Genomic DNA, 24,020 nt, shown 5'->3' with positions numbered 1-24,020 from the left:
TGTCGAAAACTGACATAAACTTGGCATCGATGTGTACAATGCATTGAAACTTACTAACTGAAGTACCACATAGTTTACAATTTATTTAAGTTTAGCAGTTATTTCCATTAAAAAAGATTACTGGGTATGTCTACCAGGTAGAATTTATTCCTTATGCATGATTGGCTAGTCGGTGTTATCACGTGATATTACCGAGGTAGGTGTATAGCTTAATTATGTCACTAGATTAGAATAAGCCTTTGTAGCTCAGTGAGTAAGACGTTGGACATCAATTTTGGCGACGCGGGTTCGAACCCGGTCTCCGACACATTTTTTTTTACATTTTGGTACTTTTTTACAATAATGATATCAAAGCGTAACACATTCCATTAAATAATTGTCCTGAGATTCGTTACAGAAAAAATCTGTGACACAGTCCCTTTAATAATATGATATTGCAAAATTAAGAAAAGGGCATCAAACAAGGCTAAGACATTGATTAGAATTTGAAGCCGGTAGATGCCCGATTCTTTACACCATGCAAGTCCAAACCATAGCTCCACACTAATTGAGGTATAGGTCGACATCTACAGCTTTATTATACAAAAAAATCCTAGTTCCCTAGGACAGTATGCGTAACATATGGAACAACTTGCCTGTGCCCATTGCAGAGGCCTCCGACTTGACGCGGGAGCTGTACCGTGTCCCGGCGGTCTCTATATTTTTTTTATAGTGTATGCCCCGGCTGTAAGTAAACTACCGATGATCCATGAGGCTGTGCCGGCCTTGACTACCGTAACGGAAGAGGCCTGGGGGAGAAGGGCGATGACACAGCTGGAAAAGACATTTTTTATTTTCTTTCTTTTAACTGTCAATCTTTTTTCCAATCTTACTTCATTTCCTCTTTCTCTGACCAGTGACCACCCATCGCATAATAATCAAGTGTGACTGGGATGAGTATAACCTGTAGATGTAGATTTGGACAAACCAGACTCAAGCTTTACATACAATTGAATCATTGTGTACGCTCATTGGTGGGCAGGAAAGCCTTGTCACACAGTGTATTGTCATTCTTAAATAATATCTAAATTAAGGTGAAATGGGAGGTTGTTGCACGTGAAAAGTGTGATATATACCATATTTGGGACCAGTGTTAATTAATCCCAGCCCATGATCATTGAATATGTGGCGTTTCGTATCTTATGATATGTTATTATGCACTAATAGATAGTATCCGTATATCTATAGTGTCAATTTATTGAGAAAAAGCGCCAATTTTCATATCACGGTGACTTTATTTAGTTTACGGACAATCTAAAGCAATGCCGGGTTGTACACGTGCCATAGAAACCTTGAAAGGTAGGTCTCAAGTCCTAACTCTCATGTATGATTCTTTTATGAAATTGTGTGTTTCGTTTCATTTTCGGACAAGAAATCGAAATTGACCAAAACTTCCTGATCGGGACATATGAAAGGGTGCCTTTATTTTCTGACCATTGATATGTTCAGTTCAAGGATCTGTAAAACCGGTTGTTATATAGACGTAATAACTAATATTTGAAACATTCGGGCACGATTTTTATAACCAACATGTCTGCGCCCATCGAAACGACGAGAAAATTCTGAATTTTCAGTGTTGTTATATTTATCATTGATTTTATTGTAAATTTATAGTTTTGTATTAAATATTTTATGAGTCGTGGATATTCCTCAGAAGTAAAATGTCTAAAATTTCGGCAAGCGAGGAGAAAATGCTTAATCTCCAGTATCAAATGAAACAAAATAATCAAGACCTTCAAAGTTTCATGCAAGACTTAGACAGCTGGGAATCAGAAATTAAAATAAAGGAAGAAAAACTGAAAGAGAAGAAAAACACTCAGGACAGTGTAAGTAATTAATTCAGAGTTAATCTATGGGTTTAATGTTGTACAGGTTGGTTTCCACAGGTTGGTTTGTCACATTAGTTCTATACACATGCAGAGACTTAAAAGTATGATGCAGATCCCAACAGCTGCCTCAGGCTTAGTTTAAATAGTTGCCTATGGCCTCAGCTGGGTAAAATCAAGTCTTGATCCTAAAATGAAAAAATACAACACTTATGGGCTGCTTATGCACCAGTCAATTGTACTCCCCCCCCCCACTCACACACACGCCCCAGGTCTGGGGATACACCAAGGATAGCTGGGGAAATAGGCCATGTTTTTACCTTACTGCGGATGTAGTGGTTTTGTCTTTGTGCAAAATATAGCGGGGAATGGACCTTACCTAGGGTCCTTGGATGCGGGGGCATTTTGCGGGGATTTTACCATCAGTTTGTACCCAGAGAGTGGGATTTTACCAGGGGTTGGCTGGACCGAAAGTCAAAGGACCATTGTTACAATTGACTGGTGCATTATCACGTCATGGGACACAATACAACTATTAATCATGATTTTCAGACGATATTTCAACATTTGATAAAATCTAAAAAACCACAAGGGTTGTATAAAATTTTGACAAGAGAAGAAACTTTCACAAACACACTTCGTCATGAAAATGGTAATCGTCCAGTTCAGACATTAATTTTATAGCTAATATACCAATCCTAAGCATATCACTGCGTTTGACACAAAGAATAATCATTTTTACATCGAAATGACACAACCATCTTACCGGTTATATCCAAATTGTAGCAGGAATCCGATTAAAAATATACACACTATCGGTAAAATTTTGCAATTCCACAGGTCTATTCAACTAATTCTACTACTGTTATGAGCGCCTAAAATGATCCTGATGGTATTCACACATTTAAGATGAACCAAATAATTATCCAGTGTTCCAGCCAGGATTTCAAAATTGCAGGGTGTTAGTCAGAAAGTTCACATTTGGATACAAGTGACATCATGTGTGTGGGCGTTAATGTGAAAATGCTATATGAGACATCAGTGTGTATTTGGTTTGTGTTTGTATGTTTGTGTCAGTTTGCAATCAAAATGATGGATGTCGATAAGTCAGATTGCTTAAAAAGCAATGTCCGATCTTGTTTTTGTCACCATGACTGGTGACATTTGAGGTCGAAGAGGGTGGCAGCATGTGTGTTGGCCAGTTGTTCGATGTATGTTAACTCCACACATTGCATCATCTGGCCTTCCAAGGTGCTGCGAAAAGATAGCTACAAAGGTGAAGGAAGCTGTTAGGGATGCGTCTTTGAGTCTGCTGCAAACATCGCTGACCTTGAAATCCATTTGAAGTGCTAATTTAATGGCGAGTCCTGGTCATCCAGCATCTACTAACCCACATCCAATGGAAGAAGTATATGCTACATTCCATGGACACCTCCTAGACGCCTGTGACTGGTACAGGGAGGACGAGCTCACCACAACCAATATACTTCAGACGATCAGTAACATTGCCGGACTGGTACCAATGACTCCATCAGATGATGTACACGGCAACTACATTAAGAATTAAATAATATTGCCATGTATGTAAAGGATCATATAAAAATATATCGTAGAAATATCATTCTTAGAAACTTACTCATGCACATTGTTTTCTTCTCATAACCTTGGTTATGGGGAATTACTGTGCAAACAGCATGTGGAAACTTAGCCCTATAATGTAAACTTGTAAAAGACTTTTCCCATGGCGGAAGTTATCACTATTGCTTAAAATAGTAACAACATATGAGATGTTCCTTTAGTAAATAATTTTGACAAGCTTTTCCCATTTTTTTTTATAAATTTGAAATATTGGAGCCTTTTCAAAAATCTTACCATAGTAGAATATTAAAAGTAAAGCATTTGAAGTTGAACATTATTAGGAAAAGTCCAAATTTAATTTGAAAAACCTCTAGGGCTTCGGTGAGGATATTACTTAAAAATTGCTTTGATTTATTATTTCACTGTTTTAAACATGAAATGTATAAAATATAATATTTTCAGTTCTTTAGCTTGACTATTCGAAGAATAAGGAGAGCTATACTACTCACCCTGGCGTCGGCGTTGGCGTCACACCTTGGTTAAGGTTTTGCATGTAAGCACCTTTAAGTCATTATCTCAGTAAATACATCAGTTATTGCATTGAAACTTTGTATGTGTATTCCCCAACTATCTTACATACTAAATTAATTAAGTTAGACAATTATTTGAATATAATGCAAATAATAGGCCTCTATTATTTGACTTAGAAATTCTGGTTAAGGTTTTGCGTGTAAGCACACATAGGTTAATATCTCATAAACTACTTGAGGTATTGCATTGATACTTGATAAATGGTACTCAACCACCCACCTACTAAATTAACCAAGTTAGATAACTCTAGTTTGCATTTATGCAAATAATTGCCCTTTATTATTTGACTTAGAAATTCTGGTTTAGGTTTTGTGTGTAAGCACACATAGGTTAATATCTCAGCAACTACTTGAGGTATTGCATTGAGACTTTATACAATGGTAGTCAACCATCCAACCTACTTAATTAACCAAGTAAGATAACTCTAGTTTGCATTTAATGCAAAATAATTGCCCTTTAATATTCGACTTAGAAATTCTGGTTAAGGTTTTGCATGTAACCACATTTACGTCAATATCTCAGCAAATATATCATGTATTGCATTGAAACATTAGATATGTATTCCCAGATAACACTTTTTTGAATATAATGCAAATTATGGGCCATTTTTATTCGACTTAGAAATTCTGGTTAAGGTTTTGCATGTAACCACTTTTAAGTCAATACCTCAGCGAATACATCATGTATTGCATTGAAACTTTACACACAGGCTCCCATCTATTTAACCTTCTAATTAATAAAGTAAGATAACTCTATCTTTTTTATAATATATAATTTTTGCCCCTTAGAAATTCTGGTTAACGTCTTGCATTTTAGCACACATAGGATAATATCTCAGCAACTATTTGATGTATTGCATTGAGACTTTATACAATGGTATTCAACCACCCAACTTAATTGAATAACCAAGTTAGATAACTGTATTTTGCAAACAATGGCCCTTTATTATTAGACTAACAAATTCTCGTTAAAATTTTGCATGGAACCACATTTATGTTAATATCTCAACACACCATGTGTTGCATTGAAATCTAATCTAACAGTGAGCCATGCATGTTTCACCAAAACTTTTCAATCCTTACATTGAAAAGCGGCGGAATAGTCGAGCGCGCTGTCTCTGTGACAGCTCTTGTTTATACAATTATTTTTTGCTATTAAAGAAGAATAGCTGTCGTCGAATTGGATTATTTATCATTTATTCAAAAGGATACACTTATATGTGCCTCTACATTGATCCAATATGAAGCTTTCATGAGTTTTCAAGTTTTAAAACCACAAGAGACGTCAAAAGGAAATCTTTTTCTGTTGATCTTGCATTTAGGAGGATCTTATACTTCAGTTAAGATAGCTGAAACATTATCATTCCTAGAAATATTGGCCATGTTCGGTAATACAATAACCAAACTAGCACCCGCTATAATATCGTTAACTATGGTGTACTAGAACAACAGTGGAATTGAATTCAATATCTAAAATTGAATCTTCATTCACCGGGGGATATTAAAGTGGGCATTGTCAGTCTGCATAAGGTAATATTATGGAATTATGGCCTGACCCAGTCAGTTTGCCTGTTCGACTTAAACATGTAGATATAAATTGTGTTGTTGTAAAGGGAAAATTCCAATAAAACTGGGTAGGAGATTTGCCAAAAAAGTAACTTTGAAGTCAAACTGTTATTCAGCTGTGACGGAAGACAGAAAGATGACTGCACAACGCTGACCGCAGCGCCTCCTTTATACTTCCTCGAGGGCGAATGACAGAAAAATGACTGCAAAGTGCCAACCGTATAGCTTCATTCCTCCTTTCTAGAAGCCACTTGGACCTCAAACTCTTGTACATTTAATTTTATGAACTTGTATGAATGCATGTGAACCACACTACTCAAGTTCTTAAGTTCAGGATCAGGAAATATGAAAATGTTGATCCTTGTATGTATCTTCTATCAGTAGAGCTCTACACAGTGTGTGGTTGATTGGTTTATTTCACAGTATAAAAGGCACTTGATTGAAAGGTTTTTAATTTGAAATCTGCTTAATCAGTCGATTTTCAATTGCTTAAAAAATCACATCCTATCAAGAATGGAAAATATTAATTACATTGCATTCAAAGGTTTTGGGAAAAGTTGGGATAGTTTATCATCCTTCATAGCTGGTAAAAATGAACAATACTGTATTATATTACCAAAATGCTTCGTATTTTGTCAAATATTTGTCCTTCATGTCAATTTTGACCACAAGGCTCAGAATAATTGGATGCTGCTCATATATATATATGGATCACATGTTTGTTGCAGGCACTACCTCCTGTGAGGAACAGTCTTGATAAGAAGAAGTTAAAGAAGAAAGTGAAGAAGAAAAAAGATGATGTAGCGGCAGGAGGGAAAAGAATCAGTGGCTATGACTACAGATCGTGGGACAAGTTTGATGTGGTTGGTTCTCCTTTGCTCACTCATAGTATTGCTATAGCATTATGGGTACTTTTAAAAGTAATACTGGGTAGACAATAATATAAAAGAGTCTAATGGCATTTCTGTGTGTTTTTTAAGTAAGAACAATTGAATGGAGAAAACAGTACAACTTAAGACGCACTGGCATTTGCTTGTGGTGCTTCAAAGTGTAATGGATAGATTTATTAAACTTTACTATTGCAGGACAAGGCATGTGAGAGTGTGTCCTCATCTGAGGAGAGCTATGAGACTGACGAGGAATGGGAAACTGAGAGGAAGAAACAAGCCGCAGTGCTGGAGAAAGATAAGGTTGGTGTTGTTGTCACAAAAGACAATTCACTTTATGAAAAGTGAATAATTTTGCTTTTTTGTGTTGATTTTAGTAAATGAATATCATTGGTAAAAGCTGGAATGGAAGTCATGTTCGTATTATTTTTTTCTTTTTCACATTTCCGGTCAATTTTGTTAACAGCACTTTTATTTAAGTTGTAAAAAATGCATAATAAGTTTATTAATGACATTTTCTGTTTTATTTCTTCATGAAACTTATCCAACATCTCATTATCAAGTAATTGCACTGTGTCCCTACAGGGCAATGAGCACTTCAAGAAGGGTCAGTTTGATGCAGCCATTGAGTGCTACACACGAGGGGCTGACCTTGACCCCACAAATCCCTTGCTGCCAGCTAACAGGGCCATGGCAATGCTCAAGCAAGACAAGTAGGGATTTGTTGGAATGACTTGATTGTTTAAATGAAACATGGAACATATGAATATTTATTGGAGCCGGTATCTAAGAACACCTGTAATAATGACATTACATAACATATTTATATTAAGTGTTTAGAATAACTCAAAGACATTGTTTTTGGCATGTTTATAACAGCAATTTTCTTAATTTTGTAACAAAACTTTCTGGGATATTCCTTTAAACATGCAACCCACCACGATATCAATTTGGAAGCCCCCATTGAGATGTATGTTTAATCTTGTACCAAAAATATATTGGAACCTCCTGCTATAAACTTTCTGTATTTGCCATTCAGGGCTGAGTTCTACATTGTATGTTTAATAAGAATAGCTTTCAGTAATAAGAGATGGGGTATCTATTAATAGCCCTCAGTTTTAAGAGATGGGGAATCAATAAATAGCCATCAGTCATAAGAGATGGGGAATTGATGAATAGCTCTAGTTAATAAGAGATGGGGAATCGATAAATAGCCCTCAGTAATAAGAGATGAGGAATTGTTGAATAGCGCTCAGTAATAAAAGATAGGGAATCGATGAATGGCTGTCAGTAATAAAAGATTGGGAATCGATGAATAGCCCTCAGTAATAAAAGATTGGGAATCGATGAATAGCCCTCAATAATAAAAGATTATCAATGAATAGCCCTAGGTAGAAAGAGATGAATAATCGTTGAACATCCCTCAGTAATAATAGATTGGGAGTCAATGAATAGCCCTCAGTAGAAAGGGGTGAAAAATCATTGGAAAGCCCTCAGTAGACAGCGGTGAAAAATCATTGAAAAGCCCTCAGTAGACAGCGGTGAAAAATCATTGGAAAGCCCTCAGTAGACAGCGGTGAAAAATCATTGGAAAGCCCTCAGTAGACAGCGGTGAAAAATCATTGAAAAGCCCTCAGTAGACAGCGGTGAAAAATCATTGAAAAGCCCTCAGTAGACAGCAGTGAAAAATCATTGAAAAGCCCTCAGTAGACAGCGGTGAAAAATCATTGGAAAGCCCTCAGTAGACAGCGGTGAAAAATCATTGAATAGCCCTCAGTAATAAGAGATGGAGAATCGTCGAATTTGCTTTTGTAGTTAATATTACAGGTTTTCACAGAGACTTGTTCATTTTAATGTTGTCAGTTTTACTGGATGCATTTCATTGACAATTCAATGTAATGGAAGGAAGTTTTTTAAAACTAAACCATAATGCTACTTTTACATGTATACCAAAATTTATTATGGACATATTGTGTATTCAAAAAGGTAGTGAAAGCAATACTATCAAAACAGAACAAAATTTTCCACAAATTATTCAGGTTTGCTGCTGCAGAGCTTGACTGTTCAATAGCCTTGACGTTGGACCCCCTGTACACAAAGGCGTATCTGAGGCGGGGCACAGCCAGGCTAGGGCTACACAAGTACATTGACGCCAAGGCCGACTACGAGAGGGTCCTCCAGCTTGAACCCAACAACAAGAAGGCTAAGTCTGACCTTGAACTCATTGAAAAGGTTAAACTCCTTGCCTTTTTGTGTGATATCATTATGAAACATTGTATAAGGACAACTGTTTAAGCTCAGAATGGTTACCTACAGAGCTATCACCGATGACGAACGTTTGTTAAAGTCTATTAGAGTTTGCCTATGTAGTAAATCTGTTGCATAGCATTAGCTTACAAAATAAGTAGTGTACCTGACAACCTGTTGTGCTCTTGTTCTAGGAGCTAGCCAAGCAGAAGATGGTGAGCCATGCTGATGAACCTGTGGCTGGGGAGGTCCAGACCAGTAAACCAGTCCCATCAGGGATTGTTCGGGCCATCACTAAGCCTCCTGGACAGAGGTCAAAGGTCAGTAGAAATGAAAAATAGACTGGTAATAACTGCCACACTTCATGCAGTGTGATGCACATTATGACAGTGAGAGAATGGTATCAATTTTCTTACTTTAAATAGCTAAATTTGCATATGCAATGCTAAATTGAGAGAATTTTCATCATTTGTACTTTTGAGACGGTAACATGAAATTTAGAACTTGGCCAATAAATGAATTTTTACAATAAGCTTATCAACAAACCACTTATTGAAAACAATTACAAAAAAGCAATACACATATTCTTCTTATATCATCCGAAAATGTATATACATACACTGTCTATGATATCCCTCCAGAAACCCCTGGTGCGTATAGAGATAGAGGAGGTTGGTGGGGAGGAGGACAGGTCCCAGTCTGTGGCCATGGCCAACACCCTGGCCACACAGAGTCAGGTCAAGAGGGACATCATGGAAAAGGAGGCTGAGGAATTCCAGAGATTTACCACCCATGGAGACACAAATGGCACTGTTGGATTTACCTCCCCTGGCTGTATTACTTCCCCTGCTGATATTGCCTCCCCTGCTGATATTGGGAGACAGAATCTCAATGCGAATAATATTGACTCAGACAGTGTTGGCAAGAATGGTTCCAAAACTGGTGTGTCTGTGACTGTAGTAGGTGAGAATTCTGGTGATACTTGCACAATTGCTGCTGATAAACAGTTATCTCAAATCAAAAGTGATAGTCAAACAAGAACAGTGAGAACAAAGCCAAGTGGAAGCTCAACGGTGTCATCTCCGAGGAAACTTCCCCAATCCGTACCAACCACTTCAGTTCAATTCCAGGCTGATTTCCGCCAGCTCAAACATGACATAGAAGCCTTCTATCAGTATTTCAAGGTAATAAAGCACAGTATGATATTGTTAAATAAAACCAGGTACAGATGGGTCATGTTTTAATAGATCTTGGCAATATGTTTAAACTTAAAACAGTATCATCATATTTAGTAGAGGGAAAATACAATATTTGGGGAATTAATTCACAGAACTTTTTTATGGAGCCATGTCATAATCATGTCTTAATATGCAGAATGACTAGACTAATACCAGTATGTGAGATAAGATTATTTTTTTGAAATATCAGTTATTGTGTTTTAATATGTGAACCTCAAGCCCTATAGCTTAGAAAGTATATTTAGAGCATATATATTTTATCATTTACAAGTGAAGTATCTTAGGGTCTTAATAAAAATTGTGTGTGAAGTTTGAAAGGCTTATCTTTAAAACCATCAAATTGAAGAATAAATCTTGTTTAGAAACCAGGTAATTTAGGCTTTTAATGTATTGGAGGGAAACAATTTATGAATTTATGCTTTTGTTGTTAGAATTTGCTTAGAACTAAGGCTGTTTACTGTTCAATAGATTATTAAAATTTCCATTTATAGGCAGCAGTCTATGTCCGGACCGATATCAGAAATTGCTGATCCATGTACTGTTTTCATGTTTTTACCACACTTAACCTATTTGGAGCGATACACTTCAAATTTTTCTAGATCTTTTCAGTTGTAGAACACAATTCAACAAAATCACTTGCATTTTTTATTATTATCATTTGCAACAGTAATTTGGCCATTTGTAGGTTATGGAATGTAACAACTAGCCACAGTGTCATGAAGGTTTAATATTGGAAATGTTGTGTCTCGTGAGAGTTAAATACACATTAATGACCAAGTGTGTGTTTCAGAACATACCAGCGATGCAGTACCAGAAGTTGTTTGGTACGTTCTTTGAGGCAGACGTTCTCTCCACCATAGTCAAGGTCATCCACACTTGCTACGTCAGGTACCTCCCTCTCATTTCCTGATCTTCAAACACCTGTCATTATAGAATGGGAAACATGCTGTATGAAATTGACCCACTGACCTTCTGTTTATGTTTGCATTACAATGCGACCTATGTGGGTATGTCACTGTGATTCTTTTATACACCCAGATAGATATTTCTGGCAACTATATAGAAGTTTTAAGTTGCGTCACATGACCTCTTGTTGTGTCTCTGTCCAAAAACGTTGCGTTATATGTAATATCAAAAGTATCGTACCTTCACACATGAAACTTCAAGGCTGTTTCGACCTTGTGATTAATGTCACATTTCACTGGGGCTAACAAGAGTTATCTAAGAAAAGGTTTTAACAGTGCAGTAGTGAGTGGAGTAGTGTTATGCAGTACTCCTAGGTACTCGAATCATTTGAAGGAATTCTGATAGAATTGTGACCTGATTCCCAATAGTTCAGTTTCTTTTTACTAATCATTACTATTGTCTCATAGTTCAGGGAAGTAAATGAATTGCTTGCCCATACCTCCCATTTCATTTAGTGACCATATAGAGTAAATTGTGCTGTGTTTGGAACCAACGTTATTTCTCTTATTCAATATGCTTCATGAATATGTATTTTGTGATCTTGCGAGTGTTAGACAATTAGACAATTTCATTTGAAATTCAGATTCTTCAGCAAAAAAATTATATGGTTGGGCTTTATCAAGGAAAATTCAAAATTACATTTCAAGGAAATTGAATATTGATTTGTATTCAATCAAACTGCATTAAGAAATTGTATGTCCAAAGATTTCCTGATAAAGTATAAACATCTTGTTTCTAAGCTTTCACTTAAACCCCAAACTGTTTTTGTGACATGGAGGGAGATCAGGCTTGATATATTTCATTCAGGTTTGATAACATTTGAATCAAGTAAAACATCCTCATCAAACTTCATCAAACATCAGCTTTAATCTAACTTAAACAGATGTCAAAAACACTCATTTGTTAGATTATTGCATTGATACTGCATTGAGAATAAAAAAAAGAAGTTTTTTTTAGTTTGATCTATCGGCAACCTCTAGATGCCATAGTTTATGAAGACATTTTATATCGTCATTTCATTGATTTCATATCAATTAATATATCTTTTCATTTATTTTCTAATACTTTCTCTAAGTAACTCATATCAGTAAAATGTTGAATCTAATGTACATTGTACATGTCATTATGAAGCTTGGAATCGGAATCGTTTCTGTTGCTGATCTATTTATGAATCCTGTAATGGTATTGAGGCTTGAAAGAGAAAACGGTTCTAAATAAAAATAAATGAAGTAGCGCCATCAAAGTTAAAATCATCACTTTTAAACTTTTAATATTATACTTACACCCTATCTGCCCATCTGCAGGGATGGAGTAGACTGTTTCCCGTGCCTGCAGTGTCTAACGTCCGTGCGGAGATTCTCCATGGTTGTCCTCTTCATGTCCAGCAAAGAAAAACAGGGTATGTACAGGTTGGCTGTATGGATATGTAATAGTTTGGCTGTATGGGTATTAAATGGCTTGGCTGTATGGGTATGTACAGGCTTGGCTGTATAGGTGTGTACAGATTGGCTGTATGGGTGTGTGCAGGCTTGGCTGTATGGGTAGGTGCAGGTTGGCTGAATGGGTATGTGCAGGCTTGGCTGTATGGGTATGTACAGGCTTGGCTGTATGGGTATGTGCATGCTTGGCTGTATGGGTATGTGCATGCTTGGCTGTATGGGTATGTGCATGCTTGGCTGTATGGGTATGTACAGGCTTGGCTGTATGGGTATGTACAGGCCTGGTTGTATGGGTATGTACAGGCTTGGCTGTAAGGGTATGTGCATGCTTGGCTGAATGGGTATGTGCAGGCTTGGCTGTATGGGTATGTACAGGCTTGGCTGTATGGGTATGTACAGGCTTGGCTGTATGGGTATGTACAGGCTTGGCTGTATGGGTATGTACAGGCTTGGCTGTATGGGTATGTGCAGGCTTGGCTGTATGGGTATGTACAGGCTTGGCTGTATTGGTATGTACAGGCCTGGCTATATGGGTATGTACAGGCTTGGCTGTATTGGTATGTACAGGCCTGGCTATATGGGTATGTACAGGCCTGGCTATATGGGTATGTACAGGCCTGGCTATATGGGTATGTACAGGCCTGGCTATACGGGTATGTGCAGGCTTGGTTGAATGGGTATGTACAGGCTTGGCTGTATTGGTATGTACAGGCCTGGCTATATGGGTATGTACAGGCTTGGCTGTATGGGTATGTACAGGCTTGGCTGTATGGGTGTGTACAGGCTTGGCTGTATGGGTATGTACAGGCTTGGCTGTACGGGTGTGTACAGGCTTGGCTGTATGGGTATGTACAGGCTTGGCTGTACGGGTGTGTACAGGCTTGGCTGTATGGGTATGTGCAGGCCTGGCTGTACGGGTGTGTACATGCTTGGCTGTATGGGTATGTGCAGGCCTGGCTGTATGGGTATGTACAGGCTTGGCTGTATGGGTATGTGCAGGCCTGGCTGTATGGGTATGTGCAGGCTTGGCTGTATGGGTATGTACAGGCCTGGCTGTATGGGTATGTGCAGGCTTGGCTGTATGGGTATGTACAGGCCTGGTTGTATGGGTATGTACAGGCTTGGCTGTATGGGTATGTACAGGCCTGGCTGTATGGGTATGTACAGGCCTGGCTGTATGGGTATGTACAGGCTTGGCTGTATGGGTATGTACAGGCCTGGTTGTATGGGTATGTACAGGCCTGGCTGTATGGGTATGTACAGGCCTGGCTGTATGGGTATGTACAGGCCTGGCTGTATGGGTATGTACAGGCTTGGCTGTATGGGTATGTACAGGCCTGGCTGTATGGGTATGTACAGGCTTGGCTGTATGGGTATGTACAGGCTTGGCTGTATGGGTATGTACATGCTTGGCTGTATGGGTATGTACATGCTTGGCTGTATGGGTATGTACATGCTTGGCTGTATGGGTATGTACAGGCCTGGCTGTATGGGTATGTACAGGCCTGGCTGTATGGGTATGTACAGGCCTGGTTGTATGGGTATGTACAGGCCTGGCTGTATGGGTATGTACAGGCCTGGCTGTATGGGTATGTACAGGCTTGGCTGTATGGGTATGTGCATGCTTGGCTGTATGGGTATGTGCATGCTTGGCTGTATGGGTATGTACAGGCTTGGCTGTATGGGTATGTGCATGCTTGGCTGTATGGGTATGTACAGGCTTGGCTGTATGGGTATGTGCATGCTTGGCTGTATGGGTATGTACAGGCTTGGCTGTATGGGTATGTGCATGCTTGGCTGTATGGGTATGTACAGGCTTGGCTGTATGGGTATGTACAGGCTTGGCTGTATTGGTATGTACAGGCCTGGCTATATGGGTATGTACAGGCCTGGCTATATGGGTATGTACAGGCCTGGCTATATGGGTATGTACAGGCCTGGCTATACGGGTATGTGCAGGCTTGGTTGAATGGGTATGTACAGGCTTGGCTGTATTGGTATGTACAGGCCTGGCTATATGGGTGTGTACAGGCTTGGCTGTATGGGTATGTACAGGCCTGGCTGTATGGGTGTGTACAGGCTTGGCTGTATGGGTATGTACAGGCCTGGCTGTATGGGTATGTGCAGGCTTGGCTGTATGGGTATGTACAGGCTTGGCTGTATGGGTATGTACAGGCCTGGCTGTATGGGTATGTGCGGGCCTGGTTGTATGGGTATGTACAGGCCTGGCTGTATGGGTATGTGCGGGCCTGGTTGTATGGGTATGTACAGGCCTGGTTGTATGGGTATGTGCAGGCCTGGCTGTATGGGTATGTACAGGCCTGGTTGTATGGGTATGTGCATGCTTGGCTGTATGGGTATGTACAGGCCTGGCTGTATGGGTATGTGCAGGCCTGGCTGTATGGGTATGTACAGGCCTGGTTGTATGGGTATGTGCAGGCCTGGTTGTATGGGTATGTACAGGCCTGGTTGTATGGGTATGTACAGGCCTGGTTGTATGGGTATGTACAGGCTTGGCTGTAAGGGTATGTGCATGCTTGGCTGTATGGGTATGTACAGGCCTGGTTGTATGGGTATGTGCAGGGTTGGCTGTATGGGTATGTACAGGCTTGGCTGTATGGGTATGTACAGGGTTGGCTGTATGGGTATGTACAGGCTTGGCTGTATGGGTATGTACAGGGTTGGCTGTATGGGTATGTGCAGGCCTGGCTGTATGGGTATGTACAGGGTTGGCTGTATGGGTATGTACAGGCTTGGCTGTATGGGTATGTGCAGGCTTGGCTGTATGGGTATGTACAGGCTTGGCTGTATGGGTATGTACAGGCTTGGCTGTATGGGTATGTACAGGCTTGGCTGTATGGGTATGTACAGGGTTGGCTGTATGGGTATGTGCAGGCTTGGCTGTATGGGTATGTACAGGGTTGGCTGTATGGGTATGTACAGGCTTGGCTGTATGGGTATGTACAGGGTTGGCTGTATGGGTATGTGCAGGCCTGGCTGTATGGGTATGTACAGGGTTGGCTGTATGGGTATGTGCAGGCCTGGCTGTATGGGTATGTACAGGGTTGGCTGTATGGGTATGTACAGGCTTGGCTGTATGGGTATGTGCAGGCTTGGCTGTATGGGTATGTACAGGCTTGGCTGTATGGGTATGTACAGGCTTGGCTGTATGGGTATGTACAGGCTTGGCTGTATGGGTATGTACAGGCTTGGCTGTATGGGTATGTACAGGCTTGGCTGTATGGGTATGTGCAGGCCTGGCTGTATGGGTATGTACAGGCTTGGCTGTATGGGTATGTACAGGCTTGGCTGTATGGGTATGTACAGGCTTGGCTGTATGGGTATGTACAGGCTTGGCTGTATGGGTATGTACAGGCTTGGCTGTATGGGTATGTACATGCTTGGCTGTATGGGTATGTACAGGCTTGGCTGTATGGGTATATGCAGGCTTGCCTGTATGGGTAGGTGTATGGGTATGTACAGGCCTGGCTGTATTAGTATGTATAAACCCTTCTTTAAATGTTATAACTTTTAATTTGCTTATCATCTTTGAATTGTTTTCAAGAATATTGAGGCTTGTTCATGAGATATTCTTGTTGGTATTGCCAAAAGTTTCATCTGCATAATTTGTCCATGTCAATACTGCCAACAATTCTGCTTGAAGTTTAAAATAAAGATTTTGCAATTCAATCATGTTTAGAGCTTAGAAAGCAATTTCCTGAATTAAGACAGAGTTCCTCTCAACATGCATCTTCTCAATGGAAATCAATTTTGCTAAACAGTATTAAATTCCATTTTTTTCTCTTCAGTTTTCAAATTTTAAAGTGATGAATACTTTATTTTTGTTTTATTCTTAAAATTGAGCTTTCACATTATTTTTCCCATACCCTAGTGAAGAAGTATTTCTTTTTTCTTGTTTTAAACCTCAATTAGAAACTATTGATTTCTGCTGTAGTATAAGGAGAAAAAAACGCCATTAGGCTTATAATGTAAGTACCTTATTTCAGTTTACCAAAATGCATACTCAAATTTGATTCTGTATAATGAAGAATGGTTTATTGTGATTATCATAAACATTATTCCTAGTCGACGTCTAAAAACACCTAAAGAAGTAGATTTTACACAAATGATAGAAAAACAAAAATAGTGAGCTTAACTTAATCCAGGGACTTATAATGTATTGAGAAATTGGGGCCAAGCTTATAATTATGCCCCCCTTCGAAGAAGAGGGGTATATTGCTTTGCACAGGCATGTTGGTATGTCGGTCGGTCGGTCCGTCGGTAGACCAAAGCTTGTCCGAGTAATAACTCAACAATTCCTGGACGTATGGTCATCAAACTTGACATGAAGGTTGGGCCTGACCAGTAGATGACCCCTATTGATTTTAGGGCTCATTGGGTCAAAGGTCAAGGTCACAGTAACCTTTAATGGTAAAATAATTTTGAAGCTTGTCTGAGTGATAACTCAGCAATGCCTAGACCTATGGTCATCAAACTTGATATGGAAGTTGGGCTTCACCAGTAGATGACCCCTATTGTTTTTGGGGGCCAAAGGTCAAGGTCACAGTGACCTTGAATGGTAAAAGGTTGTCCCAGTGATAACTCGACAATGCCTGCACCCATGGCCCTCATTCTTGACTTGAGGTTGGGCCTGACCAGTAGCTGACCCCTATTGTTTTTGGGGCTCATCGGGTCAAAGATCAAGGTCACAGTGACCTTGAACGATAAAAGGTTGCCCGAGTGATAACTCAACAATGCCTGCACCCATGGCCCTCAAACTTGACTTGGAGGTTGGGCCTGACCAGTAGATGACCCCTATTGATTTAAGGGGTCAAAGGTCAGGGTCACAGTGACCTTAAAAGCAAACTCGACAATTCCTGGACCTATGGTCATCAAACTTGACATGATGGTTGGGCCTGACCAGTAGATGACCCCTCTTGACTTTGGGGGTCATCAGGCCAAGGTCAAGGTCACAGTAACCTTTGACGCAAAAAAGTTAACAAATCTTCTCCCAGTGATATCTCAACAATGCCTGAATCTTATGATCATCAACCTTGACATGTTAAGTTGGGCCTGACCAGGAGATGACCCTTATTGATTTTAGGAGTCATTGGGTCAAAGGTCAGGTTCACAGTGACCTTTAATGCGAAAATGTTTCAAGTGATAATTGGACAATGCCTGCACCCATGGCCCTAGAACTTGACTTGGAGTTGTGTCTGACCTGTAGATGACCCCTTATGATTTTAGGGGTCATCGGGTCAAAGGTCAAGGTTACAGTGACCTTGAACGAAAAAAGCTTGTCTGTGTGATAACTTGTCAATGCCTGCACCCATGGCCCTCAAACTTAACATTTAGATTTTTGGTGACCAGCTGATGACTCCTATGGATTTTGAGGTCATAGAGTCAAAGGTCATGGTCATAACACACTCTATCCTCAAACTTTGAATGGTCATAATCTTAAAACTGCCTCAACGGCATCCAATGTCAGCGACAAATCAGCTGTCATTTTGGTCTATGCATATTTCATTCAATTGTCCATATAATCCTGACAACATGGCGCTCAGGGGTGGGGGGGCATAATGTTTGACAAACATCTCTTGTTATAATTTGAACTTGCTTTGAATTGAGCAACAATGAGTTTGAGATAGTTTTGCTGTTTTCTGAATCTCCATGTTGTCACATGTGGAAAGGTCCCCAATAAACTTGACAATATTGCGATTACCTTTGTCGATGTTGACATCAGTGTGAAAACTTGAACCTCGGCCTTAAGCCCATAACTCAAAACCGCGAAACTATGTACACATGTTGTCACTGACATAAGGCACTTGTGTAGCAGGACCCTTAACCTAGGATTAAATCAATTCCCATTGCTCATTGCCAGATGATCTGATGTTTTGTCTTTATATGTTCACAGAGGTTCAGGAGATATTTGCTCACCTACGAGGCCGGGGGGAGCATACAGACACAGATATCACAGCCCTAGCAGCGAAATACGATGTTCGATAAAAGAGTGCTAATGTTTTGTTTTTGTACTTTATAGTATTGTACATGAATCATGACCATGTATGTTCACATAGTGTTATAATTTTACCTAGTGTAACCCAATCACTGCATATTAAAATAGAAGCAGGTGTTGAGTTATTGTACTGAGGTGACGATGTGATTCCGTAAATGAGATCAAAACATGTAGTTATTTTTGTGTTTCTTTTGTTGATACATTGTGTTGACTGGCTGTCGTTGAACACTTACAGAAATACCATGCATAATAAAGTTTTATGAAGAAGCTTTGAGTTTGTTACATAATTGATGGTGTCCGGAAAATGCTTAAACATGTTTGGTGATTAATTACTGGTATGGATGCTCCACATAACATACATACCGTAAATCATTGTATATAGGACGCCCCCCACCCACCTCCCACCTCCTCGCGAACACCGAAAGTAAATTCTTGTAAATAAAATGCCTTCACATATTTACTTTTTACGTCATTAAGTTAGTTAGTCGGAATGAACTTCTTTAAACAGAATAATATGTCGCTTATATAGAAAACGTTTGTCAATTGTTCCCGCAATGGCAATCTATCCCATCTTCACTAGATGACAAACCGATCAGGCACTGGTGAACAATGCCTCTAGCGTTCAGGCATTCGGTAGGATTGATGACTATTATTTTTGTGAAGATCATTGAACGATAAAACCATTTAATCAAAGTCTACATTTCCAGTAACACTCATTCTGTGATAAATGAGGACAGTTTTTAATTATTTACGTTTATCTGTCTGCATGGAAATTATTGAATGTGAAAGACGTTCCTGAGTAAGGGAGTTTAGCCGTCTAGCTCTTGTGATTTCCCCCTTGGTTTATTTTTATTCATTGTAAATATTTTTGCTAGAGGTACTTATATAATCCCGGTTAAACTTAACCAAATGTTTATTTACATATACATGTAGGTATTGTTTTGTAATTTCTTATACAGAAAGCATTGAGAGCTCACAATACTAGTTTAACCGCACTGTATCAATAGCACGCGCTGGCATTGGTTCCCCAGACACAAGAAGGCAAGTTGTTTCACGCGATCAGGAAATAATTTTAGAATGTAACGAATTTTCGATCTCCGACCATTTGCATTAGAGTTTTCAACAGATTTCAATCTTCTAACCAAATGTCACGTTAATTGAAGACGGTTTTTCATCTTAAACTATGAGCTGCAAGGCACTCCAACTACTCAAAACTAACGTGATTTGAGTGTTGGGTGTTGACGATCATTGTCTTATCATAATTCAGAATTTGATTTTAGCAACTTTTAAGTCATTTAATTGATTCTGTTGGGTTGTCCAGCGGTTCGTGCCTGCTCACTGGCTAGTCGAGACGTTTCGTGCCAAACACTAAGATAGTTGTTATAAATCTTTGGTCGTGTTAATATTTAGGCACGGGCTTGGCTTCATCTAGGTGACCTTTTTAATGGTAAAGCTGATTATAAATTATTATTTTTTTACTTAAAGCTATTGAATGAATCGAGAATTCTTGTGCAATAGTTATTAATTTTATAAATTCATGTTGTTTAAATTCTCGCTATAGTGTGAGTTGTCGTGGCCGAGTGGTTAAGGCGATGGACTAGAAATCCATTGGGATCTTCCCGCGCAGGTTCGAATCCTGCCGACAACGCTATCTTTTTGCAAGCAAATATATCAGAATACCAGATTATTTTCCGACATATTTCGGAGTATCATTCTGTCAAAGCAACATAACTTCCCAAACTGATCATTTATTTCTGTGTGAGCATTGTTTATATAATCAATGACTTCCAGGCATTCTGTCGACGTTTAGATTGTGTTTTTCTCTGTGTCGGGTCAAACAATTCGAGAATCGCACATGACAAAGTAAAATACGCCAGGGAATCGTTGAAGCTATAAGATTTTGTTATTTGCTGAAAATTCTCCAATGTTTCCATTGATGTGCCAATTGAAAGTGAGCATGGTCTGTTGTTTTTCCTTTTTAGAGGGTTATTCGAGCAATATTTAAAACAAATCGGAGAAAGAAGTGCCACGTAGGATTGACTAGGGGTTGCTTTAAATGTAAAAGTTCCAACAAAACTCAAAATCTGTGTAGAATTTTCAACAGCTTAATGTTTATAAAGTCAAACTCTGGGTTTTCATGAAGTGTGTTATTGTTCTGTTATTTCACGCCTTTGGTCACCTTTATTGTATCATTTTATTGTCAAAAGGTTGCTTCTTTACAATTTCAGAATTAAAATTGCTATACGTGGTGCACATGGCTCGATGGTGCACGTAATGTTGTCGATGCATAATTAGTGCTGTCTTAATTAAGACTACTTCCCGCGTGAAAACATGGCCCAAAACGTGCTGTTTCTACATTTTCTCCTCCATCAAACTTAAAAAAAAACACAACAAATAATGGAATAGCTGGCATGCTCTCTTGCGTCCATATTCAACGAACATACGAACAAATGCGATCAATCACTGTTTCATACTGCATGAATGAAGGAGGGTATAACTGTATATTTAACCTTATTAGTGCTAGCGTGCTTCATGGAATTTGCTTGCCTTCCTTCCAGCCCTGTGACCTTCATACAGCATGAACACTCGGACAAATGCCACCGATCACCGATCGACTGACAAAAACTAACGAATTTTCGTCCTCCGATTTTCTGCAGATCTAACAGATTCCACTTAAGTAGTAAAATATCACGTCTGGGAATAAAGATAAAATGATACTTCTATTACAGTATGTGTTTTGTGACATTTATTTATTCGAGAACAATAATTTATTTATTGGATAATAATAATTTCAAATAGTGGTTAAAGGGGTTATAACAGATAGAATTTTTTTTTTCGTGTAAAAGCAAACTATGGTAGCCTATGTTTACATGAAAGCTTTATCATCTAAGGGTTATCTGCCCTAGTGAGTTACTTACGTAGGCACTGCCAATTGCTTATCAGTTCTAGTTAAGATATCGTAAAATGCATGTCGCAATAAATAGTTATATAGAGCACATATAGTATGTACAGGCTTGGCTGTATGGGTATGTACAGGCTTGGCTGTATGGGTATGTACAGGCTTGGCTGTATGTACAGGCTTGGCTGTATGGGTATGTGCAGGCTTGGCTGTATGGGTATGTACAGGCTTGGCTGTATGGGTATGTACAGGCTTGGCTGTATGGGTATGTACATGCTTGGCTGTATGGGTATGTACAGGCTTGGCTGTATGGGTATGTGCAGGCTTGGCTGTATGGGTATGTACAGGCTTGGCTGTATGGGTATGTACAGGCTTGGCTGTATGGGTATGTACAGGCTTGGCTGTATGGGTATGTACAGGCCTGGCTGTATGGGTATGTACAGGCTTGGCTGTATGGGTATGTACAGGCTTGGTTGTATGGGTATGTGTATGGGTATGTACAGGCTTGGCTGTATGGGTATGTACAGGCTTGGCTGTATGGGTATGTACAGGCTTGGCTGTATGGGTATGTGCAGGCTTGGCTGTACGGGTGTGTACAGGCTTGGCTGTATGGGTATGTACAGGCTTGGCTGTATGGGTATGTGTATGGGTATGTACAGGCTTGGCTGTATGGGTATGTACAGGCTTGGCTGTATGGGTATGTGCAGGCTTGGCTGTATGGGTATGTACAGGCTTGGTTGTATGGGTATGTGTATGGGTATGTACAGGCTTGGCTGTATGGGTATGTACAGGCTTGGCTGTATGGGTATGTACAGGCTTGGCTGTATGGGTATGTGCAGGCTTGGCTGTATGGGTATGTACAGGCTTGGCTGTATGGGTATGTACAGGCTTGGCTGTATGGGTATGTACAGGCTTGGCTGTATGGGTATGTACAGGCTTGGCTGTATGGGTATGTACAGGCTTGGCTGTATGGGTATGTACAGGCTTGGCTGTATGGGTATGTACAGGCTTGGCTGTATGGGTATGTACAGGCTTGGCTGTATGGGTATGTACAGGCTTGGCTGTATGGGTATGTACAGGCTGGGCTGTATGGGTATGTGCAGGCCTGGCTGTATGGGTATGTACAGGCTTGGCTGTATGGGTATGTACAGGCTTGGCTGTATGGGTATGTACAGGCTTGGCTGTATGGGTATGTACAGGCTTGGCTGTATGTACAGGCTTGGCTGTATGTTGTATGTACAGGCTTGGCTGTATGGGTATGTACAGGCTTGGCTGTATGGGTATGTACAGGCTTGGCTGTATGGGTATGTGCAGGCTTGGCTGTACGGGTGTGTACAGGCTTGGCTGTATGGGTATGTACAGGCTTGGCTGTATGGGTATGTACAGGCTTGGCTGTATGGGTATGTGCAGGCTTGGCTGTATGGGTATGTGCAGGCTTGGCTGTATGGGTATGTACAGGCTTGGCTGTATGGGTATGTACAGGCTTGGCTGTATGGGTATGTACAGGCTTGGCTGTATGGGTATGTGCAGGCTTGGCTGTATCGGTATGTGCAGGCTTGGCTGTATGGGTATGTGCAGACTTTGCTGTATGGGTATGTGCAGGCCTGGCTGTATGGGTATGTACAGGCTTGGCTGTATAGGTATGTACAGGCCTGGCTGTATGGGTATGTACATGCTTGACTGTATGTTGTATGTACAGGCTTGGCTGTATGGGTATGTACAGGCTTGGCTGTATGGGTATGTACAGGCTTGGCTGTATGGGTATGTACATGCTTGGCTGTATGGGTATGTACAGGCTTGGCTTTATGGGTATGTACATGCTTGGCTGTATGGGTATGTACAGGCTTGGCTGTATGGGTATGTACAGGCTTGGCTGTATGGGTATGTACATGCATGGCTGTATGGGTATGTACAGGCTTGGCTGTATGGGTATGTACATGCTTGGCTGTATGGGTATGTACAGGCTTGGCTGTATGGGTATGTACAGGCTTGGCTGTATGGGTATGTACAGGCTTGGCTGTATGGGTATGTACAGGCTTGGCTGTATGGGTATGTACAGGCTTGGCTGTATGGGTATGTGCAGGCTTGGCTGTATGGGTATGTACAGGCTTGGCTGTATGGGTATGTACAGGCTTGGCTGTATGGGTATGTACAGGCTTGGCTGTATGGGTATGTACAGGCTTGGCTGTATGGGTATGTACAGGCTTGGCTGTATGGGTATGTACAGGCTTGGCTGTAATGGTATGTACAGGCTTGGCTGTATGGGTATGTACAGGCTTGGCTGTATGGGTATGTACAGGCTTGGCTGTATGGGTATGTACAGGCTTGGCTGTATGGGTATGTACAGGCTTGGCTGTATGGGTGTGTACAGGCCTGGCTGTATGGGTATGTACAGGCTTGGTTGTATGGGTATGTGCAGGCTTGGCTGTATGGGTATGTACAGGCTTGGCTGTATGGGTATGTACAGGCTTGGCTGTAATGGTATGTGCAGGCTTGGCTGTATGGGTATGTACAGGCCTGGCTGTATGGGTATGTACAGGCTTGGATGTATGGGTATGTGCAGGCCTGGCTGTATGGGTATGTGCAGGCCTGGCTGTGCATATGATACTATAAATAGATCTTTACTCTGGTTCAGGCTAATGTCATACAATATCAACGGCCTGTTTTTGGATGTTGTGAAATCGATGTATAATCATGCAAAATCGTGTGTGTCTGTTAATGGAAATCAT

At 40.3% G+C, this 24,020-nt stretch overlaps 1 protein-coding gene and 1 non-coding gene across 2 annotated transcripts; both read left to right on the top strand.

Annotated features, from left to right (window-relative positions):
• Window positions 1-1,560: 1,560 nt before the first annotated feature.
• Window positions 1,561-18,659, top strand: LOC128218519 (RNA polymerase II-associated protein 3-like). The gene is made up of 10 exons (XM_052926197.1): window positions 1,561-1,865; window positions 6,328-6,462; window positions 6,685-6,789; window positions 7,072-7,199; window positions 8,526-8,718; window positions 8,928-9,053; window positions 9,375-9,917; window positions 10,762-10,859; window positions 12,242-12,336; window positions 18,291-18,659. The coding sequence occupies exons 1-10, from the start codon at window positions 1,701-1,703 to the stop codon at window positions 18,380-18,382; spliced, it is 1,680 nt and encodes a 559-aa protein (XP_052782157.1). The 5' UTR covers window positions 1,561-1,700; the 3' UTR covers window positions 18,383-18,659.
• A 1,299-nt stretch (window positions 18,660-19,958) lies between these two features.
• Window positions 19,959-20,040, top strand: Trnas-aga (transfer RNA serine (anticodon AGA)). The gene has a single exon. It is a non-coding gene; the product is annotated as a tRNA-Ser (tRNA).
• Window positions 20,041-24,020: the final 3,980 nt, after the last annotated feature.

The sequence above is a fragment of the Mya arenaria genome, chromosome 14 (assembly GCF_026914265.1).
Source record: "Mya arenaria isolate MELC-2E11 chromosome 14, ASM2691426v1".
NCBI lineage: Eukaryota > Metazoa > Mollusca > Bivalvia > Myida > Myidae > Mya > Mya arenaria.
This window is presented reverse-complemented; position numbering and strand designations above follow the sequence as displayed.